This window comes from Dermacentor andersoni, chromosome 2 (assembly GCF_023375885.2).
Source record: "Dermacentor andersoni chromosome 2, qqDerAnde1_hic_scaffold, whole genome shotgun sequence".
In the NCBI taxonomy this organism is placed as follows: domain Eukaryota; kingdom Metazoa; phylum Arthropoda; class Arachnida; order Ixodida; family Ixodidae; genus Dermacentor; species Dermacentor andersoni.
In genome coordinates this window covers 154,257,024-154,277,899 of record NC_092815.1, presented here as the reverse complement: position 1 = coordinate 154,277,899, position 20,876 = coordinate 154,257,024, and the positions used below count along the sequence as shown (strand labels likewise).

The 20,876-nt window shown below is 44.3% G+C and overlaps 1 protein-coding gene across 1 annotated transcript in view; it reads left to right on the top strand.

The window, feature by feature from the left end:
- The window catches only part of LOC126540931 (diuretic hormone receptor-like), a 101,480-nt gene that overhangs the window by 57,090 nt on the left and 23,514 nt on the right, over positions 1 to 20,876 (top strand). Inside the window, exons 2-4 of the mRNA XM_055076457.2 lie at positions 7,369 to 7,647; positions 11,567 to 11,698; positions 19,726 to 19,817. Of these exons, the coding sequence (XP_054932432.1) occupies positions 7,425 to 7,647; positions 11,567 to 11,698; positions 19,726 to 19,817 (447 nt within the window). The 5' untranslated portion in view covers positions 7,369 to 7,424. The remainder of the gene's footprint in view (positions 1 to 7,368; positions 7,648 to 11,566; positions 11,699 to 19,725; positions 19,818 to 20,876) is intronic.

Below are 20,876 nucleotides of genomic sequence, written 5' to 3'. Positions count from 1 at the left end.
TGTCTGTACAATAACGGTTTCACAACGATATGCCTGTTCCCTTAAATTTCCGTGCGTTCTTCAAGAGAGCTTGTTTTTCAGAATAATCCTGTAAGAATGCAATGACTGGCCTTTGTGTGGGTGCTTCCCCAAGTCTGTCAATTCGTGCCAAAGATGTAGAGGTAATTCCTAACTCATCTTGAAAGACATCCCGGGCAACCTTATCCGGCAGTACTGCTTCTGTTTAATTCGGATCCTCAGAATTTCCAAAAACTACCAAATTCGAACGGCGGCTGTGGTTTTCCAAATCAGTGTGTTTTTCTTGTTGCGTTTTAATTATTTCCTGTACTGCAGTCATAGCCGCCTTTACTTCGTTCTCGTGGTTTTGCCGCCGTGTGAAGTAGCAGACCAGAAGCTCCAGCCAACATGACCCATTTTCCCCTTTTTTGCATTTATTATTCTCATAACTGATGTCCGACATGAAAATCACATCGCTCAAGAAACATCATCACCGATAGTTGAGAAACACTGTGGACTGCAGCGTCATACTTACTGCAACTACTCGCGTGTGGATCATCGCGAGCATTCCCTCATCTGCGTTAAGTTTCAATCTTGCCCAAATACCAGTGATATTAAAGATGCCCTGATCGGAGAGTGCAAAAGTTATTTTGTGATTAGATCTTCAACTTTGCGTTGCCTTCATTCCTTTAAGCGGTGTTCAAAATCGTTAAGGTTCCGTCGTCCGTTGTATGGTCTGCGTCAGTGAACACTTCTTGAATGATTTTGACACATCACCTAATACTTGAAGGAAACACATTAAGAAACTATTTTAACGGAATTGTCGTAGCTATGTCTAGTTGGACGGGCCACATGGCTGCAATTTCGTTCAAATTTTCATAGAGTGTTGCAAGTTTGATTACAGCAGAAGAATATTCTTAATATGTCACCATCAGCAGTAGCAGCAACAGCAGCCTATATTTTTTAAGGCCACTGCAGGAAGATGGCCTCTGCCTGCGATCTCCAATTAACCCTTCCTTGCACTGGCTGATTCTATCTGTTCGTCCTACCTAGTTTTCGACCGTTCTCCATGGCGTTTCCCTTCCCTTGTATCCCCTTCTGTGACTCCAATAGTCCACCGGTTATCTACCCTACGGTTTACATGGCCTACCCAGCTTTTTTTTTTTTTTGCTTAACGTCAGCTAGAATATCGACTATACCGTTTTGGTTTCCGATCCATATCGCTGTCTTCCCGTCTCTTAACGTTACCGCTGACATTTTTCATTCCATCTCCGTTTGAGTGGTCGTTAAATTGTTATAGATATTTGTCCAGCTCCAAAAGTGTTTGCACCATATTTTAGCACCGGTAGAGCGTAATTATTGTGCACTTTTTGTTTTAACGGCAATGGTAAGCTCCAAGTCAGGAATTTCTAATGGCCGACCATATGCGCTTCAACCAATTTTTTTCTTCTGCAAATTTCCTTCTCATAATCATTGTCGCCTGGAAGTGATCTAAATAAACGTATAGACTCTAGAGGCTGACTGCTAATCCTGAATTCATGTTCGTTTTCAAGACTATTCAACATTATATTTATATTCTGCATATAATTCTTCAACGTCACTCTTACACTTTCTCGGTTAAGGTCCTCAATCATTCATTGCAATTTAACCCCAGTATCACTGAGCAGGACAATTTCATTTGCAAAGGAAAGGTTGCTGAGATATTTGGAGTTGATCTTCCCTCCTAATTTTTATCAGTATAATAGATTGAATCCTTCTAAGTATCCATTGAATAGTACTCATGAGATTGCGTCTACTTGCCTAGCCTCATTCTTGATAGGTAACGTTCTTCTTTCCTTGTGGAGAAGCAAGGTAGCTGTGGAATCTATGTAGATATTTCCCATGAAATTCGCTTATGCCTCCTTTACACCTTGATTACGCCATGTCTCTATGAATTCTCGTATCTCTACTGAATGAAATTCTTTATCAAAATCTATGAAAGCCAAATATACAGGTTTATTGTACTGTGCACATATCTCAACTGCTTTATTGGTGAAAAGGCTGTGATGCATTGTAAAATATCCCTTCTTGAAGTCAGCCTCTTCTCATAGTAGATTGAAGTCATGTCTCTTGCCCTGATTTTAGTGGAAATTGTCTTGGCAAATACATTACACAATACCGAAAGCAAGCTTACTGGCCCATAATTCTTTAATTCTCTAATGTCTCCGTTTTTATAGATTAGTATAATGTTGACATTCTTCCAGCTCTCTGGTACACTTGAAGTCGTGAAGCATTACGTATAAAGGGTCGCAAGCTTTTCAAGGATATCACATCCATTTTTGATTAAACCGAGTGCTATTCCATATCTTTTCCTGTCGCTGTTCCACGGGATATGTCTTGCAAGGCCCTTCTAACTTCATCACTAGTTAAATAAGGAGCCTCTGTATCACGTTCATCACAACTTCCAATGGAGGTAGCATGGCTGCTCTGGGTACTGTGCCGGTCAGCGTAGAATTCCCGTGCTGCGTTTACTATATCATCAAAGGCGCTGATGACATTACCGTGCAAACATTTCACTGCATACATCTTAGCTTGTCCTATGACAAGTGTTCTTCGCACTGATCTCATGATGCGACCATTCTTTACTAGTTCCACAGTCTTCCTCAAGTTATAATTTCAAATATCCCTTACTTTCTCCTTCTTGATGAATTCTGACAGTTGCGCGAATTCAGTCTGATCTGTTGAATTAGACACTTTCATGCTATGTCGTTCTTTTATTAGGTCCTTTGTTACTCGAGAGAGCTTACCTCCTGGTTGCCTTGTTGCTTAACCTCCCACTTCATTTGTAGATTCTAAAATCAGCGTAGTTGTGGTTTTATTCATTTCCTCTATGACATCTTTATCTTCCCGTTCTAAAGCCGCATATTTGCTTGCGAGCTCCAGCCTGAATTCTTCTGCTTTTGCTCTTACTGTGTCTAGGTTGGCCTGTTTCTTCTTGATTAATTTTACTCTTTTTCTCTTTATATTGTGGTGAATCCTAGACCTCACTAACCTATGGTCCCTACAATTTGCTCTATCCACTACTTCTACATCCCGCAGTATGCTAGGATCACCGGAGAACATAAAATCTATTTAATTCCTTGTTTCTCCATTAGGGCTTTTCGCGGTGCACTGGTTGCAATTGCGCTTTCTAAAGCAGGTATTCAATATGCGGAGCCCATTCCTTTCTATGAATTCTACCAACGTCTCTCCTCTATTGTTCGTAAACTCTACGCCGTAATTGCCAATTACTTGCTGCCCAGCCTCTTTTCCCTCACTTTTTCTTTGTCATCCGTGACTGCACTATACTAGGTTTTCTCTTTCCTCATCGCTAATTCAACACCTTTAAAAAATTGTTCCATTTCTTCATCATTGTGGGTGGGTGTTGGAGCATAGCTTGTACAACCTTTATTCTATAGCTCCTATTCAGCTTTATTACTACGACTGCTACGCTCTCTGTTATGCTGTGGAATTCATGAATTTTTCCCGTTTTATCCCTATGCATTAGAGGTCCTACCCCGTATTCTCTTTTTTATCCCTAATACATCTATAGCGGAGGATGTGGCCGTTTGTCAGGACTGCATAGACCTCACCAGTTACTCTAACCTCACTAAGGCCAATATTATCCCAGGAAATGTCTGATATTTGCTGAATAAGCGCTGCGAAGCTAGCCGTACTCGAGCGGGTTCGCGTGTTAGACGTTCCCAGGTTCTGTTTCCAGTAGCGACCTGTCCAGGTCCAGATATTCTTAGCACCCTCTCCCGCGTCGAATGTCTGACCGCCACCTTGGTCTGATCCTCCGCAGCCGCTGGGGACTGAGGGCATAATCAGCGAGGTTGTGGCTAAATATTGCGGCAGTGAGTCCAATTTATGTTATGGTGAGGGTGTGCCTGTGCTGAATCTTAGTAGGCCTTCCTGTTTGGTGTCCCCTGGACAAGTCCATTGCCCTGGGCTATCAGCAATCTTTTTGTGGGCGTCAGGTGCTTCTCCAAGCCTGGAAATGTCGTGAACTGGCCGAGGATTCGAGCTTACGACCTTCAGATTAGCCGCCCGGTGTTGTACCTCTGCTCCAGGCCATCAAGTTTCATAATATATTGATATGTATACAGTGAAGTCTATCATCAGTTTGCTACCTGTGCGCGCCGAATAGTAAAAAGAAACTAAATCCGGTTTCGAAGCTTGTGTCGCCATATCCAGAATTTAATGATGCGTTACGGAAAGCATCACGTGAATATTCAGTGACTAGGGCTCACCTTCAGAGGCAATTAATTCCATAGAATATAAGATGCGTGACCACTCACGAACACACTGCCTGATCTTCTTTATGTGCGGAGTAAAATGCGTCTTGCGAAATACAAAATAGAAGCGCGTCGGATACCTAGAACCACTGAGACCGGACAATATACCACCGAGATATGAAACATACAAGAATTCGATTTCTTGAAACATTTTTGAGGCAGTGTTTTGCGTTTTGTTCGATGATTCGACTTTAGCATCAGTGCCTTGCGTATTGTGTTTCGGGTAGAAATATCGATCGTCAAGTTGTATGGTTAACTCGCCACCAAAGTTTCTTACGTATTTTTGTTTTTCTAATTTTATTTTCCTGTTTCCTCTGTTGTTATTTTGCAATTATTTCAGATAGGATCCATGACAAGCCGCTGAAAATTTATTTCTTCTTTAGAAGTAAGAAATTTATTTCTTACTTCTTTGCTTCCTTAGAAACAAGGTGGTGAGTGAGTGAGTGAGTGAGTGAGTGAGTGAGTGAGTGAGTGAGTGAGTGAGTGAGTGAGTGAGTGAGTGAGTGAGTGAGTGAGTGAGTGAGTGAGTGAGTGAGTGAGTGAGTGAGTGAGTGAGTGAGTGAGTGTGTGAGTGAGTGAGTGAGTGAGTGAGTGAGTGAGTGAGTGAGTGAGTGAGTGAGTGAGTGAGTGAGTGAGTGAGTGAGTGAGTGAGTGAGTGAGTGAGCGAGCGAGCGAGCGAGCGAGCTAGCGAGAAAACTTTCGAATGAGAACGATTCGCGTCCGGCGAGTTAGGGTCTGGGGCACCCGCCGAGGTTACGGCCAGGAGTTCTTGCCTCTAGGCGGCTTCCATGGCCCGATGGACTGCCCAGAGTTGGTCTGCCAGGTTCGAGCTGAGCAGCACGGCCGGTCATCTCGCGCGGAGGCTGTCGATGGAGGTCTCGCTCTCAGCGTCCCGTATTAGTCCCTGGCATTCCCATAGCATGTGTTCTAGCGTGCTGAGTGCACTCGCAAAAATTATGGTATCTACAAACAGCGATTACCGTCTTATGTTGTTCATGCTCGTAAATTCAAACACTAACACTGCATTATGGTGCTGTGAAGAGAAGAGTCACTGAGAAGCATCGTTGCTTAATGAAACGAAGTTTTCGTTCAAAGCTGATTTACTGGCTCCTGATCAGCACCGCGACACCAGAAGTAAGAAAAATGGATTGGCAGTGTCCGTCGCGAACAACGCGCCAATTGTTTCCCGCGTCAAATGTGGCAATATTTCCCGTAACTATGTAGCATCTTATGCAATTTTTTGGACTCATGTGACGTGGGCACTGCTCTTTATTAGCGGAGTGTATCACGCACAGCCAGACGCAAAAGCTTTCGCATCACCTAATTTCTGATGAACCTAAACTTCCTCCCGACTTGGCATGTAATAGGTAAATTCTCTTGGTGGTCGTACGTCAAAGTAGTCTTTCCAGTTAGTCAATATGTAGCGCATTTACGCTCCCGAAAAAAAAAATTGTTTTCTTTCGATAGCGTGACCTAAACGGGGATATATTTGGCACAATACTGAACTCTTTACTATGCTTCCGCTGCTCGACAAACACAAGACAATATTGCGTTCGCATGAGCATGGGCATATAGCGACTGAGCTAAATGTGTTTGGGACGGAAGTCTGTCTTGTATCTTTGCTATCACACATTCTTTCAACTCTTGTACATTTACTTCTGTTTCGGCTGTTTCTTATTTGTAATGCTCAAGTGCGCCTGCACAAAAGCAGACTAATGCATTTCACCAATTGATCAGGCTTTCATCATCAGTATTATTATTTTGCAGGAATTCAAAGTCAATCCAAAAGAAAACAGGAATACCGCTTTTGATGCGCACTGTCGATTCGGACGATGTAGGCCAGAGCGGAAAATCATACTGATTTAAATTTTTTACCAGCGCTTCAGTATACATTGGCACAAGTAAACACACTTGTATTTTTTCTTTACAAGCGAGCACTCAGCGTGACACCAAACATAAAATATTCTTATGTACAAGGTAGTTGGCGGTTCTGGGGAACATGAGCAGTAAGGAAAACTGAAAAATGGGATTGAAGGAATCGGTGGATGAATAACAACGGGTCCACCACAGCAACGATCGAGCTACTGTGTGTTTGTGGTCACGTTTAAATGCTGTGAATATTGTACTGTTAGCTATGTAAAAGTATTTATGCGGTAGAGTTCACTTTTTAAAAGATAATTGCACTGACGCAATACCGCTGTTAGCGGGTAAATGACTGAGCAGTGCATTATTTATGCCCCTTATATATGTTCTATTGTGTTAGATAAAACAAGTAGAGCCGTTAGGTTCCTAGGTGCTGAGCTCGTCCACATGTACAATTTTATACACGCCAGCTGGTTTTACTACTTCAGAAAAAAGTGCATTACTGTTTCCACGGTCACTAGTACCTGCTACATGTATTATCTACTTCAGTCAATCAATTTTTGCATGTCGCTGGGTAGCTGTGAGAAATGTAATAGTTTTAGTTTGTAAATCAGGAATACTGTCCTAAATTTCAATCAGCGTGCAATGAGAAGCCGTAATAAATAGGCAAACACGTCTTGTCGGCCTGCTACGTGTCTCTACACCAGTTGCACCACTGAGAATAATTCACGGGAACTTGAGAGAAACACTGCATTATTGTTTCCGAGAAAAAGCTTTTTCTGTTACTGGCATCGTCCGAAACACGCGTATTTCGTGACCACGAGCAGCACGAGCAGAATTGACAAAGCTGTTCGCACTGTTTTGATTAGCCGGCCTGATTCGCTTAAATACATCGCCACGGGGAGCAGAGCCGCTTAAAATATATTGAGAGGCTATCTGCAATGCGTTCAACGGCATACAAGATGGAAGACAGTCGTCGCGGAATTAGCGAGCGTCGTCATTTTCGCTGCTGTCTGCAGTTTCGTCTCCGACGGTGCTTCGTAACAATGTGCTCAAAATCAGGAGTGATGGGAATGTGCTTCGGCGAAACGTTGTAGATTATAAAAGTTTTTTTTATAGTCTAAGTTCGGTGAACATTGCTCATGCATGCAGGTGTTTGTCGCCTGACAGCTTTCATTTCTACTCCACGCAGGTGCTTCGTACCAGTAGCAACACCGAGCAAGACGTAACGAGTTTGCCGAGCGGACGATGGAAGGCGGAAGCGGAAACGCTGGCGGCGCCTCCTGGACCGAGAGCGAACACAGCGCGGCACTGGACTCACTGGTTGCTGCCATCGAGAATTTCACGATTGAACACCACGGCTCAGGGCAGCCGGATGCGCCTTTCGACGAAAGCTACTTGGCCAATTTATCCCTCGCGCAGATACGCTGCTACATTGCGGCCCTCAATGAGTCCCAAGCCTATCTTCTGGGTTCGTCGAAACTTTACTTTTATACCTTTGTTTTTAGGGGTAGAGGCACACCACAACAAGATCTTGGGTGGCATAATAAGCCTATACAAGGCTAGCGAGGATACAGAACAGCCTACGAGTAAAACTTTTCGTTTGAATAACCAATTTATGCGCTGGAATGTGCTCGCAAAAGTGGGCATTCTTAATAGGAAAGCTGGAAAAGAAGTATGCCGCCAATTCTGCTGGCAAGGAGTGATGAAAGATTGAGATCATGACTCCGGCATTAGACGCTGTTCGGTATTAAGATCTCAGCTTGGACCTCGAGATTAGCAAATATCTGCATCACTTGCGAGATTAGACGGAGTTTGTGGCTGCCCGAGGCACGCTGAAACATTTTGGATGCGATGTTCTCGCAACTACGTCATAGCCTTTTACTACTAGGTGCAGATGTCGTTTGCTTTATCATGGTCATCATCGTCATCAGCCTGTTTTCTCCCTCACAGGACGAAGGCCTCTCCCTGCGATCTCCGAGAACCCCTGTCCTGCGCCAACCAATTCCAACTAGCGCCCGCGAATTTCCTAATTTCATCATTCCACCTAGTCTTTTGTCGTCATCGATTGCGTTTTCCTTCTCGTGGTATCCATTCTGTAACCCTAATGGTCCAACGGTTATCCAACCGGCGCATTACATGACCTGCCCAGCTCCAGTTTTTCCTCTTGATGTCAATTAGGATATCGTCCATACCTGTTCGCTCTCTGATCCAAACAGCTCTCTTTCTGTCTCTTAACGTTAGGCTAGCAATCTTCGTTCTATCGCTCTTTGCCTAGTTCTTAACATGTTCTCAAGCTTCTTTGTCACTCTCCAAGTCTCTGCCACATATGTCAGCACTGGTAAAATTCACTGATTGTGCACCTTCCTTTTCAGTGATAATGGTAAGCTCCCAGTCAGGAGCGGGCATTGTCTGCCGTATGCAATCCAACCCAATTTTTCTTCTTCTGTGAATTTCCTTCTCATGATCGGGGTTCCCTGTGATTAACTGAGCTAGGTAAACGTACTCCTTCACGGACTTTAGAGACCGACTGACGATCCGGAACTCTTGTTCTTTTGTCCGGATATTTATCATTACCTTTGTCTTCTGCATATTAATCTTCAACCCCACTCTTTCACTCTCTCTGTTAAGGTCCTCAATCATTTGTTGCTATTCGTCTGCATTGTTGCCGAATAGAATAGTCATCGGCAAACCGAAGGTTGCTGAGATATCCGCCGTCGATCCTTACACCGAAGCCTTCCCAGTTTAATAGCTTGAATACTTCTTCGAAGCCTGCAGTGAATACCATTGGAGAAATTGTGTCTCTCTGTCTGACCCCTTTCTTTATAGGTATCTTCCTGCTTTTCTTGTGTAGAATTAAGGTAGCTGTAGAACCTGTCTAGATATTTTCCAATGTATTTACGTAACCGTTATGTACTCCTAGATTACGTAATGCCTCTTTGACTGCTGGTATTTCTACTGAGTCAAATGCCTTTTCGCAATCTATGAAAGCCATATAGAGAGGGTTATTCTACCCTGCGGATTTAGCGATAACCTGATTGATCACATGGATGCGATCCATTGTAGAGTATCCCTTCCTGAAGCCAGCCTGTTCCAGTTATCTCTGACCCTTGCAGTCGATAGACAGTTCGTATAAAGAGACGCCAGTTTTTCAAGCATTATGTCTCCTCCATCTTTGATTGAATCGACAGGTATTTCATCTTCTCCTCGTTCCATCTTCTCCTCCGTCGTTTGCTTAGGCGCTATTAAAGGCTGTTGATAAGAAAATCAGACAACTAACGGTTATGTAACTTCGCAAAGATTACTTAGATAGCGTATACTGTGCTCATTTACTTATAGTTTAGATAAAGTTGAATTTCGTTGCAGTATGCCTTAATGATGATGGGACATTTCATGGCCATTATGTATATTGTCAAGCTCCTCTGTAAAACTAACTTCTTTCAAGGAAAGATAAGCATATTTTACTTGATCATTATATCAGTTCAATCCAAGTCAATAAGCATATTTTCCTCTTCACTATTGAATGCTGCATGTTGGAGCGTTTACTCTCGTGTGGCTTGAAAAAGGTTGCTTAACGCTCCCTAGAGTCTGCGAGCAAACTGTAGCCAATAAGCGAATATTCTGATCGTCCTTTAGAACCTAATCAATGGGCATCGTTTTTCTGTCACCAAATTGACATTCGCGCATTCTCTCGACGACTGCGTGATTCAAGAGTGCCCGCGGTTGTGTTGCCACAATGACCGTACCGCCGTGCGCGTGACGAGTAGCGTCATCCCTTTTTACCATCCGTGCTGCAACATAGGCCGTCTCTGTAATGCGGTTCCCAACTGTTTCTGGAAGCAGATCAGCAGCCCGAGGTCAACCACGCTTTGGCCGAAATGAGTTGCTTGCTGAGGAAGCAAGCCGATACACGAAATAGCCAAGTAAGGCGAGACGCCGAAAGTCCGGCTAGGAAAAGGTTGCGAGATTCTCCACTGCATACAATTGTAAGGCGCAATCGCCCGAACAAGTTATTAGGCTGGGCACCCAACGAGCTGTAGGGAGGCATCCAAAAAGAAAGGAGTGATGCGCGAAAGAGGCATGAATAAAACAAGGTCATGGAAGAAGTTCCAGTGTGCCGTGCCGGATCAAACGAAACCTTCTTGTCGCCTTCTTTTTATTCGAAGTTCCGAGGGATAAGCTCACATAGCTCCTGTCCAATCTGTCTCGCCTCGTCATTTATAATCTCCTGCTATTATCTCTGCAAAGCGCTCTCGTATTTCGGAGTCGGGCTACAGCTGTAGAGCAGGTATTCGGAAACTTATATAATGTTGCGTTCTGCTGAAAGAGAGAACAAGAGACTGAAAGAATGGCACACAGTGTTGCTAGTAACAACGGTGGGCAATGCATTACAGATTGACGAAGACGACGCGCTTCCAACGGGGGTTCTTCATCATGATTTGTTGTGTTTGAGAGATGATTGGTCGCTGTCCTACTAAAGGATGATTGGGGCAGTGTTATTCTTTACTACTGCAGAGAAAACATTGCGTGCGACAGCCGCAGCTGGTAAACCTCGTCTTTCACAGAGCTGTTGCCAACCTTTCTTAAACTGCGAGCTATAGTAACGCGTTCGCGAACAGCTAAAGGTTCCTAAGAAGCACGCAAGGACTTGGCTCAACATTACAGTTCGACGGCCGAATTCAGAAAGCTGTTCGCTCGCAGTAACTGTTTACATTTGGCCCGCGACTTCCGCTTGTAATATGTCTAACATCGCTATTCGCTTGCGCCTGCTCGTACGGAAAATTCCACAGTAACAACGTGCTGCTGAATACGCACCGTGATGTAGCCTGTATGCACGCTGGCGGCACTAGCTTGCATATCTGGCTACTCCTCTTTCGCGTTTGTCAGCCCCCTGGTGAAGTCGCCTTCAGTCATATCGTGTAGCAGTGCGAAAGAATGGAAGTTTTCCGACCGACCACTCCTCTGTCGACAAGATAAGTGGATTTCTTGTTTCAGATATTGCGAGAATCCAAAGCGCTATTATAGCCGAAAGTCCACTGAGGTTACTCAGTGGACTTTCCCAAGCCCAAGCAAGAGATGCCGAGTAACCATCCGTGAACTGCACAACAAAGATGATCCGGGCGAGTTGGAAAACATAATTCTAAAACACTTCTCTCGTACTTTCTTGGACTGTTTTACGTGTGGCTAGTCTTGGCTTAGGTAACCTTAGTTTCATCAGCCATCGCCACGCGCATCTGCGGAGCTCGCACAACGTAATGGCACGCCACGAAGTCTTTGTGCATATGACAAACCGAGGACCTAAATATGATGCACATGTCGCACGCTTGTTCTTTGGAGGTTACCAAGTCCTAGCGACTTCAACAAAGACGCGGCTGTTCCTGCTTCCGCAGACGACAACGGGGGACCTCTCACCTGTCACCGCACGTGGGATGGCCTGTCCTGCTGGCCAGTGACGAACGCTGGAGCTGTGGCCACACTGCCCTGTTTCTCGTTCCTCAACGACCTCTTCTACGACACGTCGAGTAAGCGCGATGTCCTTTTCTATGCGGTGTCTGATATTTTATGCCATAGCAAAACGCAACTCGGTCTAACACATTATTCGCCACCACAATCGAGGGGGCTGGCAGATCAAGTAGCAGAGTGCGGTATAAAATTACAAAGAAGAATAAGGTGCCTGCGAAAGGCTCGTTCAAGTTTCAATAGTCGGGCGTATCTTCGACAAAGCCACTTAAGAAAAACCCACTAGTCGAAACGCCGGCCAGCCTTTCGTTTACACCACAATATTCTCCTTTATTGCCGAAACTTTTTTTCTCATTAGGCTGGTCGAAGTGAAATATACTTTATTTATCTTATGAAAACGTGGCTCCGACGAATACTACCCCGGAACAGCCATGGCTACAACATTACGTGTGATGTATGCAGGAGGGAGGAAAATAAGGAAGGAAATGCTAGGAGATCAACCATACTTGCGTCCTGCTCGCCAATTTACGGAGGGGAATCGGATTGAGCGATCAAAAGGTAGTAGAGGGAGGGAGAGATGCGCTAGCAATGCGAATGAGGGCGGTTGTCCATTAGGCCCACGACTGGTTGCTGTGGCCAGTTGGTTTCATAAACTGTATAAGACGGCCCGCATCGCTTTGGGAGGCTGCAATGCGTGGGACAGGCATGGCCCAAGGATGTTTGTCTCTGCAAAAGATGTGTTTTCTAGTATTTCCTGCAACTTATGACTGTCTCGTAACAGTGCATATCCTCCGCGGCGGATCACTGTGTATGGCGTTCTGTTGCTCAGCACGAAGCCCCGGCGGCCGCATTCTCGGGAGCGGTGGTCGCGCTGCAATGGCGGCGCAATGCCAACACATGTCCCTATGTGTTTGCGCACAAACGGATCAGTCGAGTTTGCTTGTTTCGTTACGGGCGTCACAATTTTCCTGACTTGCCTAATCAACTTTATTCCAAGGGAAAAAAGGTTGATTGATTGATTGATTGATTGATTGATTGATTGATTGATTGATTGATTGATTGATTGATTGATTGATTGATTGATTGATTGATTGATTGATTGATTGATTGAGATTTCTCCTCCAGCACGCCCATTCGGAAGGCTTTTTATTAGTCTGTATGCGCCTATATCGGTAGAACAAATATTTTAGTCATTCCTTTCTGCCCACTGACACTGATTACTATCATTTCAAGTGAGTACAATTTTGTGGGGGTGAATTGAGAAAATGCCCTTGTACCATGCATTGGGAGCGCGTTACAGAGCCCCCTGTAATAAATATGAATCCCGAGCCGTCCTCTACGTTTTTCCTCATAATTAGATAGAGATAGAGATAGGGGAGTGCGCCGTATCGTACTTCAGATTCCCCAAGGAGCCTGTCAAACGTAAGGCTTGGGAGATGAATGCGGGAAGGAAGTACTGGCGCTCATCTGACGTTTTATTTTTGCTTGCTCTCGGAACGCTTCACCCCAGACATCTACAACGACGATTTGAGCCTGCTCACCGAGTTTGGGATACCCGTGAAAATGCTGAGGCTGCGGCGAGACGCGAAGCTGACGGCGCTGGCGCAACGACCCATCTGGCAGGCAGGCAAAAATTAGCCTTGCTATTTTTTTTTTACCAATATTGGGTGCACAAAAGTGAGGTCAAGTAAACTTTCAGTCAAAGTGTACATCGTGCAAAATCATTGCTCCGCGGGCACACGCGCGCGGACATTTACAGAGGAAACAATTAAAATAACTGGTGGGAAAACGCGACAGCTTAACAAGATCGTAGTTTTCTTGAGTACAGATCCGAGACACATGGATGCATGGAATGCAGGCCAGCAAACAATCTACGCGCTTAACAATTTGAATTGCACAAAGTAGCACCAGATTTTGTCCCCCATGGATGGCTGACTAAGCAGTGCTGCACTCATTAACAGTGCTGAAAGGCACCAGCAGCATTTCGCGCAACACCAATGTCGCCATCTGTGTTGACCAAGTTTACTACGCTGTGTTCGTCCATGACCTCCTAGATTTGCGCGCGCAAATCTCGGAGGCCATGTTTCGTCACCTGAGCTGGTGGCAATGAGGTCGAAGTCAAAATGCGCGGAGTACTCTACGCCACCGCTATTTCTGCTGCGCAAAGATTCGTCACTTGTTTCATCACGCGAAATTGACGGTGTAGACGACATCGTAGGCGATATCTGGTGCAAATACGGCAACAAACAGCAGCTATGCTCCGACCTCACGTGGTGCGGTGGCTAATTTTGTAGCAGGCGATGATTCAGCTTCCATGCAACAGAAGACGTCGCACGTGGCTTGGCAATATGGCGGTGGGCGCCGGAGGGCGGGGCTTAGAGCCGGCGATATCGAGATATTATTTTGTACAGAAATGTGCTTTTACTACCCAGTTTGTACACGTGTATAGGCATAATAGACCCTCTACTACAATTTCTCTCGGAAAACCGCAACCTGTTGGGTGACCGTGTCATGTCCCCCTTGAGTGCTGTTTGCTATTGGCTGGCTGCCTTTGTTAATAATACATGTACAGCGTCAATATTGAAGTAAATGTGCTTTGGCGAAAAATTTCAGCGAGAAAGCTTTTTGTGAATACGGGCTTTATTGCTTTTCTGTTCACAAATGTTTGGGAAGTGAAAAAAAGAAACCCAGAAGTTAGGAGACTGGGCACTACGTGCAACATGTCGGAGAATATCTAAATAATCATAGGAGTGTGGCCCTGTTCTCTCCAGTTGAGCAGGACAATGGGATCTTTCTTAATTTGGTATGTACATCTCGAAAACACTATTTTCTTGTTATAAAAGTTGAGAGTATTGTTATTATGCAAAAAAGAGAGGTGAGGCGTGCAGACAGGACACAAGAGTAGAGAAGTGGACAACACGAACGCCGACTATCAACTGAAGGTAGCACTGAGGCGAAAAAAGAAAGAAGACACAATACTCGTCTGCGCAAGCTCTGGAAATGTATCACCGCGTGTCAGTCGGGAACATGTGCCGGTCTACTTGAGAGATAACTTGGATTGAGAGATAACTTGGATTGTAACTGCACGCCAGAGTTAGGTGAATGCGCGATATTGTACAGGCATAAGAATGAAGATACGCGTCTTATGGTAGAGGCATGGCATATCTATAATGGTGGAAGTCCATGCGTGAGTCAGCCTTCGATTACTTTACATAAGGAAGAGATTAAGTGCATTAACAGTTATCTCTCAAGTAGACCGACACATGTGCCCGACTGGCACGCGGTGACACAATTCCAGAGCTTGCGTAGACGAGTTTTGTGTCTTCTTTCTTTTTTCGCCTCAGTGCTACCTTCAGTTGATAGTCGGCGTTCGTGTTGTCCACTTCTCTACTCTTGTGTCCTGCCTGCACGCCTCACCTCTCTTTTTTGCATCATGAATCCTTACCAACTAGTTCAGCTGTCTGTCGTTCTAACTATTTGTTATGCTTCGTGGCTATAAAGCTAAATTCGAAGATGAAACACAGTCCAATTATATTTGAATTCAATAGCTGGTTTACAGGTGTTAGCGTGTTATCAATTCTTCTTGCGCTGTGTACAGCCCGAATAAATAAAATAAAGAAACATAAAAGGAAACGAAATCATGAATGAACACCAACGAGTCATATCAATCATCATCTTGGCTTTCACGGTGCTGGTAAGGTTCTCCATGAAAGTGTCCAAGAGCCGCATTTTGGTACGATGTATTTTGTGTTTTATTGCGTTCGTTATTCGTCATTGGTTATCACGTCGCCGCGCTACTAATGCCACTTTGGTCAGCTGCTGCGACCAGTGACAAGAAAGATGTGGTACTTTCCGATAACATGCAGAGATACGTAATGGGCTCTCCATGTATAACGGACCACAATTTCGTATTATGTAAGCAGCAAAAATCTACGCTATAAATGTCTGTAGCAAAGAGATGTTTAATGTGTTATTTTTTTCTGACATCTTGGCTATTTTGTTTTGGCATAATTTTATTGCTGAGCAACACTACAAAGTGTGATTCGGCTCATAATGAATGGGCGAGTGAAATGCGGACCGGGCGCCCATCTGACCTTAAGAACTGTTGTCTCGTTACTCATCTATACACTCCCGAAAGCAGCGCAAATTCGTTTATCTCATCACAAAGGGTACGTTAGAGATGTCGCCTTTTACGGCTTCGATGACGATTGATGCATCAGAACACTGCACGCTATGAAATCGCACAAGAACTGAAAGCAAGGCTTTTTCGAATTGATTCATTAAAACGTTGCAGTTTCGTTCGAAAGGCGAAGCATTGGTTGAGATAACAAATTATATATATAAGTGCTATAAACATTGGCTTACTCACTAAACTAAGAAATTATGGCACGAGCGCACAGGCAAACGTGAACACATTGCAATCGATGACACGCTGTCAGAACCCTGGAGGGATGAAGAGCGGCACCAGCGGCGAGGAAGCGCGCTACCCCGGCCTCCTCCCCTCCACGCGCGCGCACGTCTCCCCACTCCCCTCCCTCAACTTGTACGCGCGAAAAGGCGCCGCCGCACGAAGCCACCGTCCTTAATTACGGCATAACATGGCGATGCCGATGACGCCGGCGAAAATTTACATTGAGTATCCGATTATATGGAGTGTCTATATAACTTATGTCACACTAATAAGCCCGACAATGAACAGAAACGAAGTGAACACAGAAATGAGCCCGGGTGATGTACTACACGCAATCGAAGGTACAACCTTAGTGGGTAAACGATTGTGATCGCCGTGACATCAGTTGTACGCGCTATATGCACAGCTGCGCTCGACTGTTCTATGAATCTTCTTGGAAAAAGCACGAATTACTCGAAAGAACCAGGAGCTAAACTAACTCAACGAAAAGAAAAGGTGTCAAAATACTTATTGCCGATTATGGGAAAGGAGCGAAAAGAAAAAAAAAATAGCCATACCATTTCGGATAACTTTGTGTTAGCGTAGCCGAGACAGTTGACGCAGACCTGATAAAACAGAATCGACAACCTAGAGGATATGAGTATTTATTTCCGCCTGCTATGCGTGGGCCTCTCCTGTACGGTTCATCGCCCTCTAAAAGTGCGGAGTGGGTTTCGCGAGTTCCCATCTGTGAGTTCTCTGGCTCAATTTCGTGGACCGTTTCGCGGAACTGGAGCATCTGACGTATCACTGCTCCCTGAAGTGTAGCGATGTGCTCATACCATGCTTGTCCAGTTCTGGCACTGTAGAAAACAAAGAAAGTAAAGAAAGAAAGAAAGATAAAGAGAAAAAGAAAGGAAAGGCGCTCCTTTGTTGCACTTTTCCGCCAATAGAAGCATTTCGGCTTCACGAAGCGGCAATCTTCATTTACGTCACCATGTACAGCGTTCAGAAGAAAGCGAAAACATAGAAGAGAATAATCTTAGTGCTAGGAACAATCGGTATACAATGTCAAGGTTTGGCTGCGTTATGAATCACAATCAGGTTAGTATTTTATTTTACTCTTTGCTATGTAAATGTACGTTAAGATACTGTGCGATCTAAATACCGCCATTACTTGTAGAGCACAGAGGGCCTCTGTTGGCACAATCATTATAAAGCTTTGCATTGAAAAGATCTACCTGCACCTGTAGCACATGAGGCGCATGTTTGGACGCATAGTTCTCGGAAATCAAAAGTTACGTCATCACTTTGCTTTTCTAGCAGGATGTGCTCGCGGAAATCAACGTGTTTGAGCCACGGACATCACAAATGAGACGCCTGCAGGCATACAAAGCAGAAAGATCGGGTTAGCAGTGATTTTTCACCAGCAGCGCATTCGTCCCATTGAACAACAGGGTAGATTTGAAAAAAAAAAAGCATTTTCCCGTTACATGAAAGATAAGTCACTTGTTAAGTACGCGCACGTATATACCGTGCCCTTACAACATGTACAGCCTGCTGGAGACTTCGCAACTGTGAAAGCCGACAGCGTGTATTGTACTATTATATTTTAAATGACAAACTAAGTACTGCAGCTGGTCCTCAATGCAGCCTTATTGCATATCTCTCGGCTGGCAAAACAAATAGGGATAATGCAAGGGCTGGCTGTTGGCACATGTGATAGCCAGGCGATGTGGTACCTTAAGATGTTTTCTGTGTTCCCATGAAATGTTCGTGCTTGTGTTGCTCTTGTACACTTACAGCTTTTTTTTTTGCTCTATTTGCATTCCTAACCTTCGGACATGCTCTGTTAGTGTTTTGTTATTTTGTTATAGAGTACTGCATGACTATCTATTGTAACTGCATTAGCTATTCAACTTTTTGTTGTTTCATCTAGTCTTTGATATAGGCGCCTGCTTGCGTGAGCAAAATTCCCAAGTTTCACGGATAAGAAAGTAGAAGCACGTGTTACCATGATTTAGCGTGGGTCATCACATGCTCGTTAGCACGTTAGCGTCATAAGATGGAAGCATGTGCTGGAACGCAAACAAGCCCTTACACTTCGCAGTTAAACATGGAGGCTGGCAAGAGAGACGCAATACTCCTTGTTATCCTGTTCTTTTTTTCCCGATTGTTTTCATAGCCCCACTTGCTCTGATAATTTTCTCGCACAACAGTGCAGTTTTGTCCATGGAAACAATGAAAAACTCAGGAATTGCACCTCAATCTCCCGACACTGTACCATCCGCCAAACCTAGTGTGTCGTGGTGTGGTGCTCATGATTCCAAAACAGAGTAGTTTTCCACCTACGTGCGTTAATGAGTTTGGCTATGTTGGCTATTTTTGACTGATATAGCGCTGTCCTTTCATTGTCAAACTACAGCTCCTTTGCTAGAATTAGGCGTCATTGCTATCATGACTGTATATTTTTGTCTCTCTTCTATGTTTTATCCTTGATAAGAGAATAATCTTTCCTCTTTATGTAAGCATTGTAATTCCACATTTTGAAGAGATTTGGTGCCAGTCGTCGTCTTATGGCTGTAGGACTTTCGCTCATGCTGTGCTCCTTTTGTGGGGCATGCTTTCAATTCATGTCAGGCGATAAAACATCCTCAACTTTGCACAGTATCCTAGTTAATTTCCTAACCTTTCTTTTTTTTCATCTTTAAGCTCTCTGGTCAGGGACAAATCTATATTTTATGAAACTTTATATGTATACTTTATATGTATAGTGCAACGTGTACAAAAATAAGAATAAATAATTAATCATCAATGAAGGCGCTTAAGTGGAGGTGGGAACTGCGCTAATGTTACAACCTGAACACTACTTTGCCGTAGCCATGTTTGTCCTTTCAAATTCTCCTTTGTGGCTATTTGTTTTTAGCGGTATTCAATCAGTGAATTTTTTCATAAATGATCACGCGTACGAAATATTGATGGAAGACCAGAAGAGCTGCGTGGGCAAATGTAATATACTAGTGACCTTATACGAAGATTTCCGCACTTTGTTTAGGACAACCTCGATTTCATTTTTATATAAAATGAGCGAAGGTGATCACTTTGTTTTGATCATTTGAAAAGGCTAATAGCCTGTTCTTTTAGTCTTGATCGTTTACCTTCTTGTTGCGCATACATTAAGCGGACTAGGTGTCACAACAATGGTCTGAATGAGTTTTCTATTATCGATCCAAAGCAGATATTTCGATTTCGCTGCATGCAATAAATGTGCCGGCATAGAGTGTTCGGCAATGACACTGTCACATCTACAAATTTCAATGTCATTTAACTAAATAGTGATGGAATTCAGTGGGAAACTACCTATTCCGTCATTTAGCAAGACGAGGGAGCTTTGTTTTGCCCAACACAGTGACGCTAACTCCTGGACTGCGCTACATAACTGCAAATCAGATAGGCATTTATTTCGGCTCAAAGTATAAGCGTGACGCGAATCCTGATGTTATTCTACGTTTCAGTGCCCTTTGAAGGTTATGAAACAGAAAAAAAAAATCAACCTGTGATTCCAGCAAAAACAAAAAAACGAAGAAAAATACACAAATGTTTTCGGACACTTATTTCAAATATATGAATTGGTGTATTTCCTCTGCTGTCATGGCTGACGCCCCCACAAGAAGTACTATTTCTGCATGTTTTACACAGACAACGCAACGAGGACGTGCCTCGAGAACGGAACGTGGGCAGACAGGTCGGACTACTCTGGCTGCAAGCCACTCGTCGATGTCGAGAGAGAGGTGAGTCGTGCTTCTAATACTGGTGCTGACGGCAAAGGTGTCGCTGACAGTGTGTGTGCTGTCCAAGCTCTGTTATTCCAGGGTTCGTTGGCTACCACGTATTCTGACTAGAATGCCTCTTTTTCTAACAAAAGAAAATTTTATCCCGTGCCAAGAACATTATTACCGCAAAGAGATCCGACAACGCTTGGTATGTCCTTCGCGGTAACGTTTCAACATAGTTATCAGTACGAAACATTTGCGTAAGATACCTAAGTCCTATAGCCCTGATTGCGTTCAGCATGTTGACGGCGGCGGGTTACAGTCCACGTTTCCGTCAGCGTCAAGGTGCGAGAAACTAATCTAGCCTTCAGTGCTTGTGCTCACATGACCAATCACGCATGCGGAATTCGGAAGACGCCACAATAGGTCCAGAGAGGAAAAAAAAGTCAGTGGTGCACTTTCAATCACAACAGTTTGTTTTGGATCCCTCCTCGAGCGTCATCGATCTTTCTTTCGAACGCTTTCTGCGATACGGCTTTTAGTCGCTGCGGAATGGCGAAATCAGAAGCAGCACAACCGACGAAACATCCCCGCAGAGAAACTTGCGTTTTAGCACTGTGTTTCTCCAAAATGTTGTACTTGGCACTAGGGCGAGTTGGCGGGAAACTGGCAGCGCAAATGAATAACACTCACGCCTGGGTTGCCAGTCGCGCGATTTCTCGACAAGCAAAGCGCTTGTAAGGAGTTCTGTGCGTCAGGAAGAATCCTGCACGACTCCGTCTGTGAACACTAAAACGAGCGCAATATCACCGGCGCCTTTTCATTACTGTTGTAGCAGTTCGGATGCAGTAGTAAGTGTTTCATAATATTTCATAACTGACCTTAGCGAAGCTTGAGGGCTGTTGAGTACGTGTCATCAAGGTTCTCTACTTCGGAACCTTCTGTCGTACCGTTTGTCATCCGTTCTATGCATCGCGAATGACACTGAGTACCCTATATTACAGATACTCTATCCTCTAAAAGCAAGGCTTTATTTCGATTTACTTCGTTTTTGTCGCGGCGTTTAGTGCACACAAC